Source organism: Perca fluviatilis, chromosome 18, assembly GCF_010015445.1.
Source record: "Perca fluviatilis chromosome 18, GENO_Pfluv_1.0, whole genome shotgun sequence".
Classification (NCBI taxonomy): domain Eukaryota; kingdom Metazoa; phylum Chordata; class Actinopteri; order Perciformes; family Percidae; genus Perca; species Perca fluviatilis.
The window spans coordinates 14,560,833-14,581,185 of record NC_053129.1 but is presented as its reverse complement, the minus strand read 5'-3'; the positions used below and the strand labels follow the sequence as shown (position 1 = coordinate 14,581,185).

At 41.1% G+C, this 20,353-nt stretch overlaps 2 protein-coding genes across 3 annotated transcripts in view; both read left to right on the top strand.

The window, feature by feature from the left end:
* The window catches only part of naa30 (N-alpha-acetyltransferase 30, NatC catalytic subunit), a 41,567-nt gene extending 31,761 nt beyond the window's left edge, over positions 1–9,806 (top strand). Inside the window, exons 4-9 of one of the 2 annotated variants that reach the window (XM_039782747.1) lie at positions 4,578–4,611; positions 4,695–4,891; positions 5,011–5,087; positions 5,185–5,214; positions 5,293–5,358; positions 8,860–9,806. In XM_039782747.1, the coding sequence (XP_039638681.1) occupies positions 4,578–4,611; positions 4,695–4,891; positions 5,011–5,087; positions 5,185–5,214; positions 5,293–5,358; positions 8,860–8,896 (441 nt within the window). In that variant the 3' untranslated portion in view covers positions 8,897–9,806. Of the gene's footprint in view, positions 1–4,577; positions 4,612–4,694; positions 4,892–5,010; positions 5,088–5,184; positions 5,215–5,289; positions 5,359–8,859 lie in introns of both variants that reach the window. The other variant, XM_039782745.1, reaches the window with a different exon arrangement.
* Positions 9,807–14,654: 4,848 nt separating this feature from the next.
* On the top strand, positions 14,655–19,779 carry cipcb (CLOCK-interacting pacemaker b). The gene is made up of 3 exons (XM_039782750.1): positions 14,655–15,112; positions 15,203–15,387; positions 16,050–19,779. The coding sequence occupies exons 1-3, from the start codon at positions 15,004–15,006 to the stop codon at positions 16,983–16,985; spliced, it is 1,230 nt and encodes a 409-aa protein (XP_039638684.1). The 5' UTR covers positions 14,655–15,003; the 3' UTR covers positions 16,986–19,779.
* The last annotated feature ends 574 nt before the right edge of the window (positions 19,780–20,353 follow it).

The window sequence follows — 20,353 nt, the reverse complement described above, 5'->3', positions numbered from 1 at the left end:
TGACCATCTAGCGAAAGACAAGCACAGCCATGCCCATATCTGGAGGTATTAGAGCTGTAAAGTCCCACCTGCTGCCGCTGCTCCAGGCTCCAGCTGAGGGGAACCCCATCCTCCCTCGATGGAGACTGGGACCGGAGCATCAGTGTGGTTCCCAGAGACAGGAAGCAGCAGCTGTCCATCTGACCTCTGGCTATCAGACTGGGAGTCTGAGCAGGAAGGGGAAACCCCCCGGTAGTGAGTGGGTGAGCCCTGCCTTTAAGGAGTGTTGGCGAACCGTTCATCGGGAAGACCCGAAAAGTTCAAAAGCAGTTAACATGCTCAGGATGTTCCCACAGTGTTCACGGTGGGTTTTAAATGATTATTATATCTGCATTCTGCGCTGGATTAAGATATCACTCTGATAGATTTGCGTACACACTCTTCTTGAACTGTTTTTTTTTTTTTGTCTTTTGTTTTGCTATGACACCAGGAGTATTGCAAGGAGCGAGAGGCGAATGTTGTGATCATCCGTCTTGGTTATCTCTTCCACAGAGGCTGTTTTTCAAAACACAGCAGCCCAATTATCCCGTAAATCACACTGGCTGCGAAAGCCCACCTGAGCCTATAGTCCTAGTAAATGCTGAGGCACCTCTGTGCTTGTCATTCGCGCCCTGCAGAACGGCCAATTAAAGGAATCGTGATACGGCTGCCATCACTGCACCTGTAAGTCATGGTGGGAAGTGAACATAGTCAGGAATCAGCATTAATTGTAACTGTAACTGTAAAGCATCTACAAACCACGAGAAGCCAGGTGTTGTGTAACAAGAAGGCTACGTTTACACAGCAGTTGTTTATTTTTAAAGATTATTTTTTGGGCATTTGTTGAAGACATGAAAGGGAAGAGAGAGGGGGACTGACATGCAGCACAGGTTGGAGTCGAACCCGTGGCCACTGCATCGAGGAGTAAACCTCTATAAATGTGCGCCTGCTCTACCAACTGAGCTAACCCGGCCACACAGCAGCTGTTTATAGCATTAGTACCAGACATGAACTGATGATAACAGTTATCTGCAGCAAGCACATGACTGTGCATAAATAAACGTCCCAAAAATCTGTAATGAAGGGGGGGGGGGGTAAATCTGAGACATTTAGCTTGTTCTTGCAGCATCAATGATAACCCTTAGGTCCGCTGTGTTTGGAACCAGATTTAGAAGTAGATCCTCCAGAGTTGCTGTGTTTTGGCAGTTAGCATCGAGATAGTGTGGTCTGACCTTGGCAGACATTATGTCATCATAATCAGGCCAGGACAAAAGAACGAGGTGACGTAAAATGACTGTGTTTGTGTGTTTTAGCTTATACTTGTATACGATGCTTTTTTTTTTTTCACGCATGTGATACTGTACAGGTTTAGATTTTTTTTGAAGTATTTTCTTTCGACCGCTCCTGGCAACCATTGGTTTCTATTCATTTCTGTGTACATGTTGCTGTCCTGTGAATGTGTTGTAGCTCCAAAATGAACATGAGTCATGTTTTCAGCTTTGTGACAGTTCTTTTTTTTTTTATGTTTTTCATATTAAGCTTAAGATGTAGGATCATTTTCTCAACACATCAATTTTCATTTTATCTGAAAAATTCAAGGTGACAATAATATGCAAATCAATTAGCAGAGTCAACATCTCAGTTAACTGCACTTGATTTACTCAGTGTTACATTGATGTTGTGTGGTAATGCAGTGAAAAGTTACTGTGTTACCCTTATTACCTCATATGCATGTCCTATATGCTTGATTCCTGGACATAAATAAATCTGCGTGTGTGTGTGTGTGTGTGTGTGAGAGAGAGAGAGAGAGAGAGAGAGAGAGAGAGAGAGAGAGAGAGAGACACTGTGGAAACTCATCTTTGCTTCCCTTTCCATTTTTGATAATCAGCTGTATGTGTTCAATGGTTTGGCTCGCGCGCTCTCCATCCCAGCTCGCGCACAGCGGGACAGCGCGCCAATCAAAAGAACGACGCTGCTATTTTGAAGTTTTCAGTTCTTAGCGACCGGAGAAGAGGGGAGGTAAACTTGTCGTAGCCACTATGCAAAGTTTCATCGGAGTCTCGCACCTCTTATCGGTTCTTCTGCTGCAGCTGGTACCTGCGCAGGTAATTTTTTTTTTGCCATGTTAGCTAAAAGCAAGCGTTTACATTTGCTTGTTAAGATTGGGAATTGCAATTTTCTAAGTTTCTGGTGGTTTGGAAACGGTTCTGCAATGTATTAGTGAACTATTTTATATTTATCATTAATCAAAGTGAAAATGAATGTAAAATTCTATTTATCCCGTGATATTTTGCACGTCAAATACAGCATTAAGGTTTTGGTTTTTTTTAGGAGAAGGTTGCCTTTTCTCCTTGACTCCAAATGTGACTCCTGTTAGCACCTCACGTGGAACAGCGAAGCTAACAGGAGTCACACTTTTTTCACTGTGAGAGGACACATCTGTTCCACACTTGTCCAGCCTTTTTACACACTATCTGTATTTTGACTGGCTGTGTGCCCCACCGTGAAGATAACATCTGCATTTAGGGGTTCGGGAATGGCCGTGTTTCCAGTCATGTGCACAGATACCAGCCTCAGATGCAGCCGCTGCATGTTACTGATCCAGGTTGAGATACAGAGAGGTGCACAGCTACATAATGTACCTGAAAGCTAATGCTGCCTGACATGAGCCAGTTGTTGTGGTTTGGAGACTCTGCAGCACCAGGTCCTGCTTGTGATGAGGGTGTAGTCCTCCACTTCTCTTCTGGTTGGTTCTTGGTGCAACATCTGACCCCATGGAAAGACAGATACATTCAGTATCACCCAGCAGGGAGCTGACTGCACAGTGAATATCTGTTGCAGTTCATGTGGGGAGATTAGAAATGGGTATTGAGTAGCAAGCTAAAATCTATAAAGGTGGCTCTCATAATATAATATAATATAAAACGGAAGATGATTAGGGCCACATGTGAAAAATATATTTGAGTTCTGAGTTTAAAGTCAGATTTCTGAGAATTCTGACTATTTTCTCCGAATTCTGACTTTAAACTCAGAACTCAAAAACATGTTTTCCCATGTGGCCCTAAGCCTCCTCTGTATATTATGGATGTTTTAAGAGACACATCAACTGATAGTGAGTGGAAATCTTAGTAATAGTGTTAAGACTGGAAATCATTTTCACTGTGACAGTTTAGAATTTAATTCATGTAAAAAAAAGATCCATGGTTTGTAATATAACATGAATGGCCAACATGTAGGGCACAATGTCAGTGATAAAACCATTAAAGAAGAGTGTGACAACCTGACAACATCTTGTAAACCTGAACTTTTTACGCACAAAAATAATGGAGCTGGAATCCCCAGCCACTTCTTTTTGATGTACTGTTGGCTATGATTACTGTTCACAAGCACTAATTCATATGAGGAAAAAAAATACGGATTTAGCCTCCAGAATCAGCACAAAAAGCATCTTGAATTTGGGGGTTTCTGAGCCGTTTAAAAACGAATCAAAAATGACCACCACATTAATAACTGGGAAAATTACAACATCTGTTTCCCAACTAGTTGTCCTATGTAGTTTCCAAAACATGTGTTTGCAAATCTTTTCAATTTAATACTAACCACTATGTATTTGCCTGGAAGCGTTATGTAAGTTACAAAATTAGAGGGTAAGAATGAAAAATGAGAGAAGGGAAAAGAAAATATTTTTCTTACTTTTTTTTTAACAAACCAACAGTTTTATTTATTAGCTCATCATGTCCAACATTGAGCAACTTCAATCACACTGAAATCTTTATGCATGTTTTATGGTAATTACAGCTGTTGTAATGCATCTGGTTCTATTGTTGGATGAAGCAATACAGACTCTTCCAACCACTCACTTCCAGCAAACAGAAAAAGCCCACAGTGAAACCCACTGTTGTCTCAGCTACGAAGCATTCCCTGCGTGTGACATTTAGAGAAAACAATGTTCCCATCGATGTTCACAAAGTGAGAGGGAAGCAGGAGAGGTGAGGAGTCAGAAAGAGATTGTTGACACTGAAAAGAAAAAGAGAGCCAAGATCAACTTTGCACTTGTGTTTCTGCTCAATTTGGGCGTTCAAAAGTCAGGAACATTGCCATTGTGAGAACTTAGAAAAATTCAAGCTGTGTCGTGACACTTTTCAGTGGTGCCTTTGTTTTAACCGTGATTACTGTGTGTAAAACTCCCTTGAGTAAAGGCAGCAACTATTCTTTGCTGTTATTCTTTGCATTCTTCGAAGGTTTTTGCTTCTTGTGATAATAAACCTTCTAGTGTTACATCAGCTTGAGAAATAAGGAGCGCTTTTTGTTGTTGGCTGACTCATTTTACTGCTTTAACAGCGGCACAGTCAGTGGTACGCTCCTGAAACCATGCGGCGTCATTTGTTCCCACTGGATCGTTGTGTGTGCACTCCTTTTTCTCTGCCGCAAGAGGGCGATCTGGAACTGTACAACGAACCCACTGCTACTGAAACCATTTAGATCATGCACATTTCTCACTTGGATCAGTTTCCTGATTGTCTGCAGGTTCTGTATCATTCTTTTTATGCATTTTGCAGATTTCACACCCTCCAGAAAAAGGTCACTCAAGAGGTAAGGGCTGTCCCACTGAATAGGCGTTTCCACCTCTGGCAAATGATTTGAATAGCCTACTAAAAATTCAACTTGTCTTGTAGTAATGGCGTTCCAGGAGGTATGGGCAAAGAGCGTGTGTCGCCCCATGGAGCAGTTAGTGGATGTTGAGCAGGAGTACCCTGGAGAAGTGGAGTACATCTACATGCCTGCTTGTGTCCCACTTTCCCGCTGCTCTGGTTGCTGTGGGGATGAGAACCTGGAGTGCCAGGCTACCCTTGAACGCAACATCACTCTGCAGGTGTAGCAAGATCTCTAATCAGACATGATTTATCAGAAATACCTAAAGGGAGATGTTAAAAATGCACTTCCTGGTTATCTTAAATATATAGCCCTCATGGGATTTCTTTTGTTTCTAAGGTGATAAGGATTCATCCCATGATATCTATGCACCACGTGGAACTCACATTTGTGGAGCATCAGAGATGTGAATGCAGGTAATGGCCTAATTCTTTCTGATAAACACCAGATGCAAATTGAGATTGTTATAGCACAGCTGCCAGTTGTTTGTGTTTTTGTTTCTTCCTGTTTTAGAGCCCGTCAGAAACTTCTGAATGACAAAAGGTCAGTCGATGAACATTTCATCTATCAGGCTTAAACACATCAATGAATTCACTGCACTTGACCCTTCTTCCACAGCAGCGGTGAGTCTATCAGGAACAGACCTCGGAGAAGGAAACACAAGAAGACGGCAAACGGCTGTGGAAAGTAAGAGATGGATTGCCCCTCCTGTGGCACGCACACCCACACACACACGCACACACAAACACACACAGTTTCATTATGTTTGGACATTTACGGCTACATTCATCACTGTTTCCTCCACACTGTCAGACTACCAAGGACAGATGAGATTAAACAATATCACAATATATTATCTACTATGTTGGTCTTCTCTTTGGCAGGCCTGTTAATCCACCCGTCATTTATGATGAGTTTGCTTCTGTGTAAGGCCACAGAGCAATTTGTAGCAGAATAATCCAAGGCTGTGCCAACCAAGGACTGCCAGTGTAAAGGTTGATTCCGGAAATCAGATTCACATACCAGGAAAAATAACAAAAATAAAGAAGAAAATAAAGAATTGTTTAAGATTGTTCATGTATTTTCAATGTCACATTCTTGTCGGCAGCAGGCACAATGTGTATTGACCAAGGGATAAATTCAAAAAGCAGCCAAATCTACCTTGTGCACACGTGAAAATGTGTGCTCACTCTTTTCAAAAACTGTAAAGGTCAAAAAGGCAGCGTGTGTCATAGGTAAATTCTCTGTGCCCCCTCCGTTTTCTTTCTTTTTTATTTGACAATGGACATTTTTATGTAACCAATCTTGAAGTAGTGCACAATGAAGGCATTGCCATAAAGAATCACTTTGAAGCTGCAACCAGGTTTGTAGAGTATTACAAAGTGGTTCTGTTAAAGGGGCCACTGCACGGGTTCCATGAAAGATGACATAGGAATCGTAGGGTCCTTGGTCCTTTTAGGGTCACACAAAGTCCTGGAAATCAATTTGTTGCATTGTGTCTTTAACCTTTCTCTCGCAAGTTGCCAAACTTTATAGAAGTGCAGTACTAGATTGACAGATAGGTTCACATTTCTTTAAGTCTATCTTAAAGGTCTAGTGTGTAGGATTTAGGGTGATCTATTGGCAGCAGACGTGTATAAAGTACTAGAGACCCATACTTGAGTAAAAGTACAAGTGCTCTATCAAAAAAGTAACTTGAGTAAAAGTTGAAGTGCTCTTTAAGCACAACACTTAAGTAGAAGTACTAAAGTATTAAACATTCTTTGTACTTAAGTATTGCAAGTAGTTTATTTTAAAATCTACTACTCAAGTACTGAAAGTAAAAGTACAAGTATTGTGTTTTGTAGTGTTTTTTCAAATGTTTAGCCTAAGGCTGTAGCCAAATGAATTAACAAATATGAAATATATTAAAAATAACATTAACAAATACTGAAATAAAATGTACAGTTATCACACTGTGCAAGTAAAATGAACATTTCTCCAGCACAGTAACGATGAAAGCCGCCAAAAACGTGTCACACACTAGCTAGTAACATGTGATGCAGTGGAAAGTTAGCAAGCTAGCAAAATCCAGATAAACTAGCACCTTCACATCACAGGGTCAAACGGTTAACATTCAGGACTCACTGCAGACTCAAACAACTCAGGAACTCATCTGCTGCAACAATGGCTAAATAGAAACACAACGCAATCTCGGGGATTTTGTACGTAACTAACGTAGCCGTAACGTACACACACACACACACTTTTCTACACAGTCTCCGTAGCGTGAGGAATTCACAACAGTAACGAGTAATGATGCAGCACATAAAAAATGTATCGGAGTAAAAGTATTAAACTCATCGAACATATGCACTCAAGTAAAAGTGGAAGTAGGAGAAAAAAATAATACTCCAGTAGAGTACAGATACAGCCTTTTAGTACAGTACAATAGTGAAGTAGTTCTACTTCGTTACTAAACAGCTCTGATTGTCATGAATGCAATATAATAGTCTATATTTTCATTAGTGTATAATCACCTGAAAATAAGACTAGTTGGGTTTTCGTTACCTTAGAATGAGCCGTTTATATCTACGTACGGAGCGAGTCCTCTTCCACGCAGTCCGCCATGTTGGAACGAACAAACCAAACACTGGCTCTAGAGAACGTAAGGTAACAGACAATCGGTTGAAAACAGTGACATCCAGCGGAATTTTTGACAGTACCAAAGCAATCCCGGAAGTAGAACGTTGTGGATATAGACCAAGGGGGTAAGCTTCGCTTCAGAACCAGAACTCGAGCCATCATGGCGCCATTTTGTTGCTAACTGCCCATCACCTCCTGTTAGCATTCCGCTTACCGCCATTTTTGTTTTACGTCACTTGACTGAGAATAACTTTACATCCGAAATGTTTAAAGACTCGATTTGTCCATTGTTTAGTTCTAAAGAAACACAACAACGTATAAAAGGCTCCATTAGCTTGTATCTCACGTTATGGCTCCGTAGCAGACGTTTTTGTAAAAATAGGCTAACGATTGTGTCATAACCAAGTGACTTACTGTCGCACAGTAGAGGAATTACCGTATAGTACAGGAGAAGCTCGCAGGCAGTTTCGACTTACGTTAGCTGTTTAGGTTTAATTACTAATGTTAACTAGCATGTTAGTTAGCAATAATTAGCCTGTGCTTATGTTATCTCCTTACATATACCTACACTCTCCGTCTCTGTAAGATTGGGAATGATTGAGATTTCTCTTGGCACAGCTACCAGAACACTTACAACTTTCAGACACGTTGCTCACGTCACATTTACGCTGTCTCTGTCAGTTGGAGGCTGCGCAGTAAAGCTGGCCATCACCGGAAAAGTGCTTCTAATAGCCTTCACTGGTCTCCGTCCAGAGCAACGGGGTCTATTGGTCCATTAATATATATGTCAATGATATAGACGAGGTCAAGCACAATTCTAATTCTACACCATGACTTTTCTTGGCTACCATTCCTTTTGTAAACCATAGCTTAGCATAACCCTTCCACCCCATCTTTAGTGGACAAGAGACTACACAGTTGCAGAGTTTTTAATTCCTTCCAGCAGATTCAGAGGGCCCCCAAATGTGCCAATACTGAACATAATCTGAACTGGAGTAAAAATTCCAACATTAAACCTTAAGGAATAAACATTCCCTTTGATGGTTTCATAATGGCTTCATTCTTGTGACGACCTCAAAGTGATTGTTTTAGGGTATTTACTTCAGTTGTTCAGAAGGACATTTTGCCTTTTCAATCTACAATGAGAGATGTCACTTCTTACGCCCCTGGGCCTGTGTCCTATAGGCCTGTTCTGTAATCCATCCATGTAAGTGTCAAACTCATTTAGGTGGTGATTTGTAGTTCTGAGATTGCATTTTAGTGGGTCTCATAATAACCTGAGTACACTTGCAATTATGGAAATAGTTGAGACTTAACTCACAATGTAGATAGTATTCAACCCAAAAACATCATACGACTAGCAGAATGGAATAGCTTCTCATAAATAATGTAGTTAATTAACACCAAATGCTCTGCTGCTTGCTGGGTTCGAAGATTTGAAATTCAAATGACTTTTGGTAAAGTCAAACAATGTTGGTTCAAAAGATGGGTACAGATGTATTTCATAGACATACCGTAGTACCAATTTGAATGTCTTTAATTGTTTATTTTTTGTCTTTTCAGGTGCCAGTTCCCTCAAAACAAGATAAATCTTCACTGATTCATGACTCTGTCCATAGTTTAATTTGGAGGAGTGACTTTGAAGTGGCAAATAACAGCTCATCTGTGAATTGATCAACTCTGATTACTAATCTTCTGTCAATATATCTTTCCTCATCCAGTGCATCCATCAGATATCCTACCTTGTCCATGACATTCTTTTCTTTTTTAATTATCAAAGCAAACAACCATATCTGCAAACTCCTTTGCCTCTAACTGCTGTTTTTAGCAGACCATAATCAGTGTCAATTTCTTTTTCTTTTTTTTGTGGATTAAAAATATAAATAATATAAAATAATAATATATATAGACAGGATACAACAGATTCCTAATGGGTGGAATGCTGTAAACTTATCAGTGGTCAGAGAAGGATTAAGGTCTCCATCCACCCTCAATTGTTCACTGATTAATGGCAACGTTCACAGAGAGGCCAGAAACCTTCTCCATGACTTAATGTTCATTGTAATTTAGCAGAGCAACTCCTGTTATAATTGTTGTGAAACTGAAAAAGACATCATGTATGTGACTTTCTATATTATGTAAAGTGTTATTTACTAATTATGGGACATAATGTGTTTATGAGTTTATTAAATACAATGCAGTTCAAATACAAGGGGCTTCTGTGATGCATTTTGTAAACCATAGTATGTGTAACATGTTAGGACACTGAGAGGTCTTTCTCTGACGTACATACCGTTAACTACTGATTTGTATTGCATTCACAGCCTTTCAGAGACATGAGATGATAGAGGTGCACTTGAATTTAACAAAGCTTCCTAAATTGGTTTTTCACATATGGAGGATCAGGCTTGCTATTGACAAAAAGTCAGCAATCATTAAATGATATGACTAAATAAATCACAGACAGAACCCTGTATAGGTATAGTTGGCTTTATAGATTTCAAATGAGTGCCACCAGGTAATGTAGCCTAATGTTTTCAGTTTTTTGGACAACTACGTAACCCTACTTTGTGGAAACATTCTCTTGCAGTTAAGTTGGCCTATTGTGCTGCTTTAACTGTTTAGTAGCATTTATTTCTTGTCTTCCTAGGCATGTATGCACACTTTCATTAGAAACATTGTAACCTCATTTAGATGTTATTCCATTTTGTCATTGCAAGCATGGAAACGAGCTGCAAAGTTTATGTAGTAAAGAGCAGCATGAATGCATGTGAAAACATTTTGGTGAGGGGCAGAAACAGCATTTTGTTTACTTTTTCAAACATGCCCAGAGAAGACCTGCTCGCTGAGGTAAACTGTAGGACAACCAGTCTCTTATGTAATACTTGAAACCTTCACGTCACTGGATTCCCCGAGATTACGCTGTACTGTACACCTAAGCACAGCGAACACAGTGTTCTCCTTAAAACATAACACATTTAGCAGCGGTCACGTTTTCCTACTGCTGGCTGCGTCGGCCAATCAGAGGCCTGAAAGTCTACTAGGTGGGCGGGCGTAGCAACCTAAAGAATGTGACCGTGACGTGATGTCCGATACTCCAGACAAGTGCACAAAGCCCTTACACGAACTGTCGGTGTATCGGTGCAGTTTGGTAACTAATAACGACGTTAGGTGACGAGTAGCATCAGCTAAAAGCGACACACACGAAGAAAGTAGCTATGCCTATTCTTTTGTGTTTCATAAACATGTTGTGGGGTTTGTAGCTACTTAGCTAACGTTAACGTTCCCGTTTAACGCTCTAACGTTAGCTTTGCATGTAACTGTGAAGTTAACCTTGTTCAGTTGGGCCGTCTTATATCAAATGTTATAACGTTACTCCAATTAACTAGCTAGCTAGCTAGGCTTTCCATGTCATGGAAAATTAACGTTTGTGGTAACGTTAGACTATAACGTTAACATTATATTATCCCCATAATGACAAAATGTAGCTATCGTTAGTAACTTTATTTTTTTACTTTAATATCGGTAACGTACTTTTACGCTACAATATTTTGAGTATGACAGCTGACGTTATGACATTGGTGTTTGTATTTGGTTGCGTTGATAGTAAAAAAACTAGGGGAACTTCGGGAAGGTGGTGCAGTGTACGTTAGTGCCCCAAATTCTCCATACAATGTCCTTAATTAATTATGAACCTGTTAAACCACCTGTGCTACCCTACCCTAACTTGTCTCAAATACAACCCTCATCATTTGGGACACTCAGGTTTTGGAAAATAATTTGGGACACTAGCTAAACTGCACGTATACCCGGGAAGGTAATATACACGTTTGTGGAAGACACTTATTTTTGGAGTCGTTAGGCAAAAAAACCTTTTAAGCAATGTATAATAATCTTTAAGCATATTGTAATTCAAGTGGTCTGAGAGAAAACTAGACCCTCTTTGCTTTACCATTACATCCATGGGGCATGGATGTAGTGAAAGATCCTTTCTGATGTAGTATGGTCAGAGGAGACTCTCTTCTTTGAGGTTTATTGGCGGTTGGCAAACAACTATTTGGTGATTTCCGCCACCAACTGGTGTGGATCAGAATATCTAGCTAATGTGTACAAAATTAAAGTGGCTATTTGTAACTTTCAGTTTGTGTTGATTCTAGCGGCCACTTTGGACAAAAGAGGTAGTGTTTTTACCACACCTGCTGTCGTAAAGGTCTTTTCTTTACGGTGCTTTATTGCCCACTGTAGATTTACCATAGACTGTTAATATTAATTTACAGTCAATGAGATTTACTGAGTTAGCGTTATGGGGAGATCATATACTGATAGTTGCGATGAATGTTTTGCTCAGACAGAAAAACATTAATTTACAATAAAATAATAAGTTGCAGATGCATGGTTACATTCCAAGTGTTGCATATGGTAACTTAGCCTCCCTCTCACTTAGAAAACGAGCCAAAGCAATAAGAGATTGTTGTAGCAACCAGCGTAATAACTTAGGGGTGATAGAATGCAAAACCGATTTTACCTTGTCATAGTTGAATAACGACAGTTCGGTGGGTAAATAGGACATACATTGTAGCTCAAAATCCCATTGACACCCCTTTACTATGAAAATCTCATATTTTGAAACTGCCACTGAAAACGGGTGAATCTCAACAAAGCTGGAAGTTGAGGTCAACCTCCCAAGACCTGTAACTTTGTCACGCCCATGGGTGTATTAAGAAAACAGTCACGCCCCAACATTTACATAGGCTACACAACTGACCTGAGATCAGGTAGTCTTCTGAATCTAGGTCACGCAGATCTCTGCTATTCCATTACAAAATTCACTTCTGAAACTTTTTTATGCGAGAAATCAACCATGTAAAGCTCAAATATGGGCCGTTTTACGAAAATGGATGGCTAATTGCAAATTTTGTCCGACTGTGTGTCGGGAGTTCAGCGGCCGGTGCTGCCTGGGTTGCTACATCGCCGCCCTGCCTGTCCTCTGTCACAGACCCCGGCCTGCTGTGAGCTAGATTGAGCTTGGCCGGCGGCCCGGTGCTCAATACCTGCGCAAACTCACCCTTTTCTGGGTGACATGGACTACCACACGCTGCTGCCCTGACAGAGCTCCAGGGCCTGCAGCTCGCTGTTCTCCCTCCCCTCTTCCTGCTACCGGCCGGCCAGTGAGTGACTGAGAGCGCGGTCAGCGAGCTTGTTACGCATGCAATCTCTTACCGCAGCCCGCAGGTTCCAGTTAATCTTCTAATGGATATGTGTGTTGAGTTATTTAAACAATCGGGGAAATAAACGCCTCTTGTCCGCGAGTCTCATTGATAGAGCCCACGGTGAGCTGGAGTCCATCAATGAGAGCTAGCTAGCCTCCTCCTAACTCTGACATTCACAAAAATGCATTCAGTTGAAATCCGAAATCGGACAAGTGTTAGCTAAGCTTTGTAAGACCTTGGAGAACCTGTAATATTCATGCCGTGACGAAATTCAAACTGTAAATATAGCTATAGTTATGCCGAAAGTGTAGCTAGCTAGCTAGCTGCGATATTTCCCCATTGTATTGAATGGGACATATAGCTAGCAGCTGCTCGTCCTACAAAGACATCTCACGTTCATAAAAATGCCTTAAAATCAAATCGGACACAACGGTTAGCTTTATAAGACATTGGGGAACGATGTTATGTAAGTGGCGTGACGAAATTCAAACCGTAAATATATTATAGTTATGCCGGCAGCCGGCCGCGGAGCCCCGTAGTGCAGTATCCACAAAGGGTGACTTTGCGCTGGGTATTGAGCCCAGCAGGCTGCCTCTTTCTCGTCAGACTGTGTGGACCTCCTAAAGTCCAACACGTCTTACCAAATTTGCAATTAGCCATTAATTTTCGTAAAATGGCCCATATTTGAGATTTATATAGTTGATTTCTCGCATAAAAGTCTCAGAAGTGAAATTGGTAAGGAAACATTGCAGTGTCTGGAATATGAGATTCTGTCGCGTCTCTAATGTGTGTGTATTGGGGATTTGCTCAACCAATCAGCGCATGTGTGCGAATGGCAATTCGCTCAACCAATCTGCGCGCAGCTCATCTAAATATTCATGAGCATACCATATTTGGAAGAAAAGCTCTTGTTACAAATAGGGCCAAAACACAGGGATGCATAAGGGCCAATAAAATATCAACCAGGCCATTTTCAGCCCAACCAATGTTACATACCCCATTAGGAGACCATAAGGAACAGTGTGAAATACCCTATATAATCATTCTATCACCCCTTTAAATGAAAGCCACAGACGCTTTACACAAGTACAGGGGGACAAGGGAAAAGAAAATAGTAGGCCAACACAAACACACACTAAAAGGAATAACACTTCCACGCTAAATGGAAGGGGGACGTAATTGAAGTTTGTCTGTACAACCACATTGCGCATTGTAAAGTTATTTTATTAATGAAATAGAAATATTACATATCCGAGGGCCAGTTTGGGATGGGTTTTACATAATTTACAAACCCGTAATTGTCTCCATCTGTTAAAAGACCGACCGAAGTTGACTCGCGTCTTAGCCCATCGTCTTTCAGCTTTTAGTTTTTCGTTAAAGGTGCTCTAATCTAAGATGTTGGGTGATGTCACTTCTTGTTGACGTTCAAAGTATTTTCAAACAAAACGGAGGCTAGCTCGCCCCTCCCTCCTCCTCATCCCGTCCCCTCCCTTCAGCGCACTAACCCCCCAACCCCAAATCCTTCTTGTCGGTTATTGGCTGGAACACTGTTTATGTTTGGTGGTGCAGGTTGGCGCAGTTTGTTTTTGTTGCTGTTTTTGGAGCCTGAGCTGTCTACAGAGACCGTGTTTTTTTACAGTGTGTTCAGGGGACAGGCAGCTAGCAGATAGTGAGGAGATGTTGCTGTATGTGACAAAAAAATGTTGTAGCCTAAAAAATGTGTGACATTGCTTAGAGCACCTTTTTATTTCATTTTTTTTCTGTGATGGTCCTGCCCCTGTATCAGCCATAACCTAAACACGGTTAAAATGCTGACAGCTAACGTTAAACAGTGTAAAGTGTGACTGTATTTCACTGTAGAGGATTCCAAAACCGGGACCTAACAGTCTGCTCTGCAGCGCAGCAGCTGCCGTTGTTGGAATTAAACAACACAGACGGTGCGTTCACTTAAAACGGGTAGCCTCGTGGTGCATTCACAGTAATTGTAAAATACCATTTTCCCATCTGGTGGTTGTTTTTGTCGTTCAACAGCAATTTACTAGTATAATAAATACAACTAAAGTCATATCTTCTCAGTCATATTCATTTAAGATACTGAAATGACGATCAATAACACTAATTTCTTAAGTTTCTTGTAGAATATATATATTTGATCACACTGTACTTTTATCTTTGAGGTTTTTAATCAAATGTATTCTTTCTTCTTCATATATGGAAGACTTTGGTCAATCAAAGGTCATTTCAGAGAGAGATAGTGTTCCTATTGGCTGTTGGGCCAATGATTTGCCCTGACAAAGAGGGGAGAGGGAGAGCTGCAGGAAGAGAGCTCACTATACTTTAAATTATTGTATTTTTTGCATACTACCCACTGCAGCTTTAATGCAGAGCTTGTTGTGTTTATTTACATAAGTAGACAACTCCATATTTTCTCATTGCTGCTGTAGTTGCTGTGAGAGCTTGTCGAGCCAAGGACATTGTCAGAACAGCAGGAAAGGAGATGAGCACCAAGAGGAAGGCCGCGAGTCACTCAAGGGCAGCAAACAGACCACGCATCATGAAGTCTAGCGTCTCCAAGGCTGATTCAGAGAGAGACTCCGGCTTCTCAGGTTCGACCTTGCTCTCACCACAGTTTTACGTGCTTAGATTATGAGGTATCACTTAATTGAATCCCAGTTACACATCTCCCTGGTCCATAGATGCATGCTCGGAGCACATGAGCACAATGGACAACACCGACTCTGAGGATTCACCCCGTCATGTTGTACAGCAGGGAGCGCAGGCTTCTGGATCGGGGCCCCAATCCTCCCAGCTGGCTGTGGTGGGAGGCTCCTACTCGAGTCTTTCTCCCATGATCATCATGAACAACGTCCTCCTCAAGCAGGTACGCTGCGGCTACACAGCAAAACCATAACTATATAGCATTCTGTGTGGATGAATTTTCGCTCTTTTAACTTGACGTGATAAAAACAGTTTAAAACAGGAAAGTTGTGGTCCAGGTTTATTGTGCCTGTGTTTAACTTGAATGCATCTTCACTAGGGCTGTAACGATACACCAAACCTACGATTCGGATTGTATCACGATTTTTGACCCCCGATTCGATTAAAAACCTTGATTCTTTTTTTTGGGGGTTGATGTGACAGCTGTCTCATGATTGGTGAATGGGTCAGTAGATCAGCGTCATGTCAGTCCCTGAAAGGAGGATTACTTATCTGAGAACAACTGATTGGTAGAAATTATTAGAATTCTTATAAACATTGACAATTGGAGTTATTGCTCAAGTACAACTACCAAATGTGTGCACACAAGTTAATGGGTTCATTGGCTGCAAAAAGAATCGGTTTTAGCAGGAATCTCTGCTACTGTATGTGGAAATGGGTGATTGTCAGTATTTATCATTGCATAGACTAAATGATAACTTTAAAAACTATGTATTTTTTATTGTGTCTCAAACAAACAATGGAAAAGAAATGCTGTAAAATAGGCAGGTGCTTGTGGGATCTGCCTTTTTAATGCTCCTAATTTTGACTTTATTGTTTTTGCAGCCTACAGATAATCCTCCTGCTCTAAAGACCTGGGGGTTTAGTCCCACGGTGGAGGTGGTCCAACCTGTGGTCCAGCAGCCTCAGGTGGTCTTCCTTCAGCCTGTGGTCTCTCGTCAAGCCTCCCCTGCCTCCAAAGAGGCCTCCTCTAGACACAGACGCACTAAGAAGTATCTTCCAATCCTGAAATCCTACCCCAAGATTGCTCCACATCCTGGAGACAGCTCCAGTTCCTCAGGGAGAGGAACGGCCTCCTCATCTTCTTCCTCCAGCATCTCCTCTTCTTCTTCTTTTTCTTCTTCTTCTTCTTACTCTTCCTCTTCTTCGGGGTCAAAGAGAGGTAGCAGTTTGACCTCCAACCACCGGGAACGCTGTCAGCAAGAGAAGCAGAAGAGAAAGCTGTGTGGTGGTGCTAGGAACTCTGGTTCAACCACTCTCAGTCTTCCTGCCTCCCCCAGCGCCACGTCTCCTCTGCTCCAGAGCCGACTCTCTCTTCCCACAACAGAAACCAGTGCCAGCAGCAGTCCTGCCAGGGAGAGGCCTTCATCAGCTGTCAGCCAGGCAGAGTTTTCCACCTCTCTGTCTGTTATTCACACCACTGGCCCTCCTGCACTGACGGTCACCCAGGAGAACAGCTCATCAGGAGAATGTAACCACGGTGAGAGTGATGCTGATACAAAGCGGAAGCGCTTCTGCAACACTTACAACATCCTTAGCCAATCTGGCCTGCTGCACATTGCACTCTGCACCAAGGAGCTCCTCAGGCAGAACCGGCGCACTCAGAGCGACCTAGACCGCCTAAAAGAACACACAGACCTCTTCCTCCAGGCTCTGTGCAGTGGTGACACCAGCATCTGCATTAGGCTGCAGGCCAGCCTTCAGGAGGAAGACAGAGAGAGCGAGAGAGAGAGCTGCTCAGACCTTCTAAAGGCAGATTAGACCTAGACTAGTGCTAGGCAGTAATCCTTTAGACTGAGCTGGGGAAAGGAAGGCCAGGGCTCCACAATACACCCCCACCCCCAGAATCTGTGCTGTGGCCTACATTTTGGCTGCCTCAGGGCCCTGACACACCAAACCGACCTCAGAGAATTAGTGCCGATAAAGACGTTTTTGTTGCCTCATGTCTTCTAAAAGTAGCACATTGGAACTCATCGTAAGGCTGTAGCTGGTGGCCAGTTGTCCGCCAACGTGCACACATATGTTCTGCACCTGTGTGAGAGGTAAGATTTTAGTCAGCAGTCAGTATTTTGTAATCTAGGAAACCTCGTGGAAAGAGAAGCAAAGCAAACTACACTACCATTTCTTTGCCACAGCATTTGTGAAAATAACTCAGCATTCCTAATGCTCAGATTGTGAATTGGGGTTATCTGCCAGTGGTCTTCATCTTGTGGAAAAATAAAAACTTGAGGTGAAAAACCGGATGAAACTACACTAAATCATTGAAATCATAGATTTGGTCACTCAGCCCTCCTCTCTAATTGCCTCCGTCACTGATTCAACAAGCTTAATCATCCATCCAAACAGCCTAGTGCTACACTAGTGCCATTAGTGAAGGACACACTGCAAAAACTGCGTGCGGTGGTCGTTCACACACTTTTAAGTGCTGCACAGTCACCAGCTGTGGCTTGGTGTGTTAGGGGCCCACAGTCTAACGGAAGGCCAGAGCCACAGCTCCCTGTTCTGCCATACTGAGCCTGACTAGATCTATTCCACTGGAACTGCCTCTCTGTGCACAGAAATCTTTAACTCATTGGCAATCAAGACCCTGAAAGATTTGAATCCAAGGCATGAATCGGTGAACATATACAAAACTTTTTTAAACTGAAAGCACAACACAGGCTCGGAATCAGAAAACTTGATTTCAACCCAAAGACTGGATATTTAAACTTTTAACAGTGCATGACGAGGTGTACTCATCTAAAACTGAAAGACATCAGCATACTGCTCATTGCTTTTATTTAATTAGGTTTCAACAGTTTTGCATCATTCATGGTAGTCCTCTAAGCTGTGTCATTGATACTGATGTGTAGCTTAACAGACATCCAGTTTGTCTAAATTATTTCATGCAGCTGTTACAATAATGTAAAATTGATGATTATAACTGGCTTATGTCACATATATAGAATGTGTCCAGGGCCTTTTGCCAGTCAGCATTTTGTAAATAGACAAACATGTGCCTAAAGTTTTTTTTTTTTTTTTTTTTTTTTTTAGTTCCTGCTTCATTTTTAAACATGATGTGAAAGATTTGGCACACCGCGTTGACTGTTTTAAGTTCAGCTTTCCTTTCATGTTGGCGGAAGATGTAATACAGTGCAAACTAGCTGGAAGTAAAGCTCTGAACAGCCATTTTGGTATGTTCCCAAAAACAGCCCAGTGTAACGGCTGCTTCCTATAGTTCAACCATATTCGTTAGTTACTTGTGTACGAGTTCCATCATTTGTTTTTGTGTGTTTTTCTATGTACTCGTGGATGTAATTTAATGTGGAAATATTGTCTTAACTTAAGTGCAGACTTTTTCTGTTTTAAGTTCCTGTCATTATGTAACTATTGCATCGTCCAAATTAGGAACAGTTGTGGAGTTTTGTGATGCTTAATATAAACTTTTTGTATACTTATAAGTTATGGCCTTAATATCCATCCCAATGTATGTCACAGAACTTTGCATTTGCACTAAAATAATCTGAGAGCAGCTCTGAAGTATTTTCTGGGCAGAATCTAACGGCAGCTATGGTAGCTCCTTTGAGGCAGACTGCATGTCTTTTTAATTGACTTGAATTGCATTGTGAGGCATCATAAGCCACTACCAGTGTATGAGTACTATTCCTAAAGGACAACCCTACATTTACATGGTTCCATATCTCAGCTTTTATTTGGAAGGACAGAAGCACACTGATTAACTTTTAAGCTTTTGCTTTGTAAATGGACTGATATGTCAACGTTTATGCCTTCATCAGAAAGAATCCGTGGACATTTTGACAGAAGAGGACACAGTAGCAGATGATACGATGTTTCAACAATATCCACTGTAAATTAATCATTATTAATTATTAATAGTCTCCCAAACCAGATTTAATGTATGTTTAGGGTCACTGTCCTACTGGAAAACAATGCTGTCTAACACTCTGCCCTCTGGCTCATAGTTTGATGTTGCACTGAAGAAATTTGAGGTCATCTTACTCTGCAGTGCACCAGTTCCACTGGCCGCCCCAGATACACTGTACAATCTTTTTGTGGTTGACTGGCTCAGTATCTCCCCTCTAAACACTACTATGGTTATTGTGGGAGCTGACCACAAAACCTTCCAAATGTCTTAAAAAACTCCATCTTGGAACATTTTAGTTTTCCTGACCTGTTCCAAGTATTTTGTGTCTTCCCACTAAAATGAATGTGGTTCAAGCTAATAAGAGCAGCCAAACTGGCTCTTTTTGCACAGACACAGTTAAGTTTCTAGCAACAAGATGTTGACATTTTAGACTTTTCTACATTTACCAATAAAAAAAAAAGCTCAATGTATGAGTTTTTAATCCAGCAGATCTTCCAGAAGACCCACAAATCATTTATGAAGTAACCTAAATGGTTTATCTGCTACAGTAATGATGTATGTTTCCCAAATGTGATAAATAAGTTGTAGAAACAACTGAGAAAGGGTTTGATGTAACATGTTTTGGGTTTATTTTTGTACATTTTTAGTTTGAGGCTCATTGCTGGTGTAATAAATGTTATTCCAAAGAAACCTTGTTTTTTAGGTATGATTTTTTATTTTTTTTATTTTTTATGATTTCTCATTTTTACAGCAATATTTGGCCAAATTAATAGTACTGCTTCTTGGTTATATAAGGAGGAGCATCACATCTTGGATAGAGGTGAGCAAGAGGAAGACTGAGATGTTTTATTTTTTTAGAGTTATCCACACACTCATCACACTAGCAAACTTGGAGAAAGTGAGAAGTGTCTACACTTAGAGCAAAAATGGACAACACAAACAGAATAATGTGTGGATTTTGCAAACACAAGAGATTACACTTCAGGAGCCACAAAACCTATATTGCAAATAAGTTCATTTTTTTTGTGTGACATTTTTGGAGCTCAATCTGAATCTCAATATTTTGAGCTCAACATTTTTTGAATCTCATTCGTGTATTTCTATGTCTGTACTTAAAGAACAACAAAAAGCCAGAGTCGTCCTTGTATGTTTTTACACTTACTTGGAAAGCTTTAAAATAAGGATACTTACAAGTTAATGCTATATGAGAAAGTGGTGAATACTGCCTATATGCCTGTATACCACTGCTCCAGTGAAGAAATAA

What these genes read in the sequence shown, in the direction of transcription:
- cipcb (XM_039782750.1), top strand. Translation starts at nt 15,004, where the DNA reads ATGAGCACCAAGAGGAAGGCCGCGAGTCACTCAAGGGCAGCAAACAGA. An exon ending in GAGAGACTCCGGCTTCTCAG is followed by an intron (nt 15,113 to 15,202) that starts GTTCGACCTTGC and finishes CCTGGTCCATAG; the next exon opens with ATGCATGCTCGGAGCACATG. An exon ending in ACAACGTCCTCCTCAAGCAG is followed by an intron (nt 15,388 to 16,049) that starts GTACGCTGCGGC and finishes TTGTTTTTGCAG; the next exon opens with CCTACAGATAATCCTCCTGC.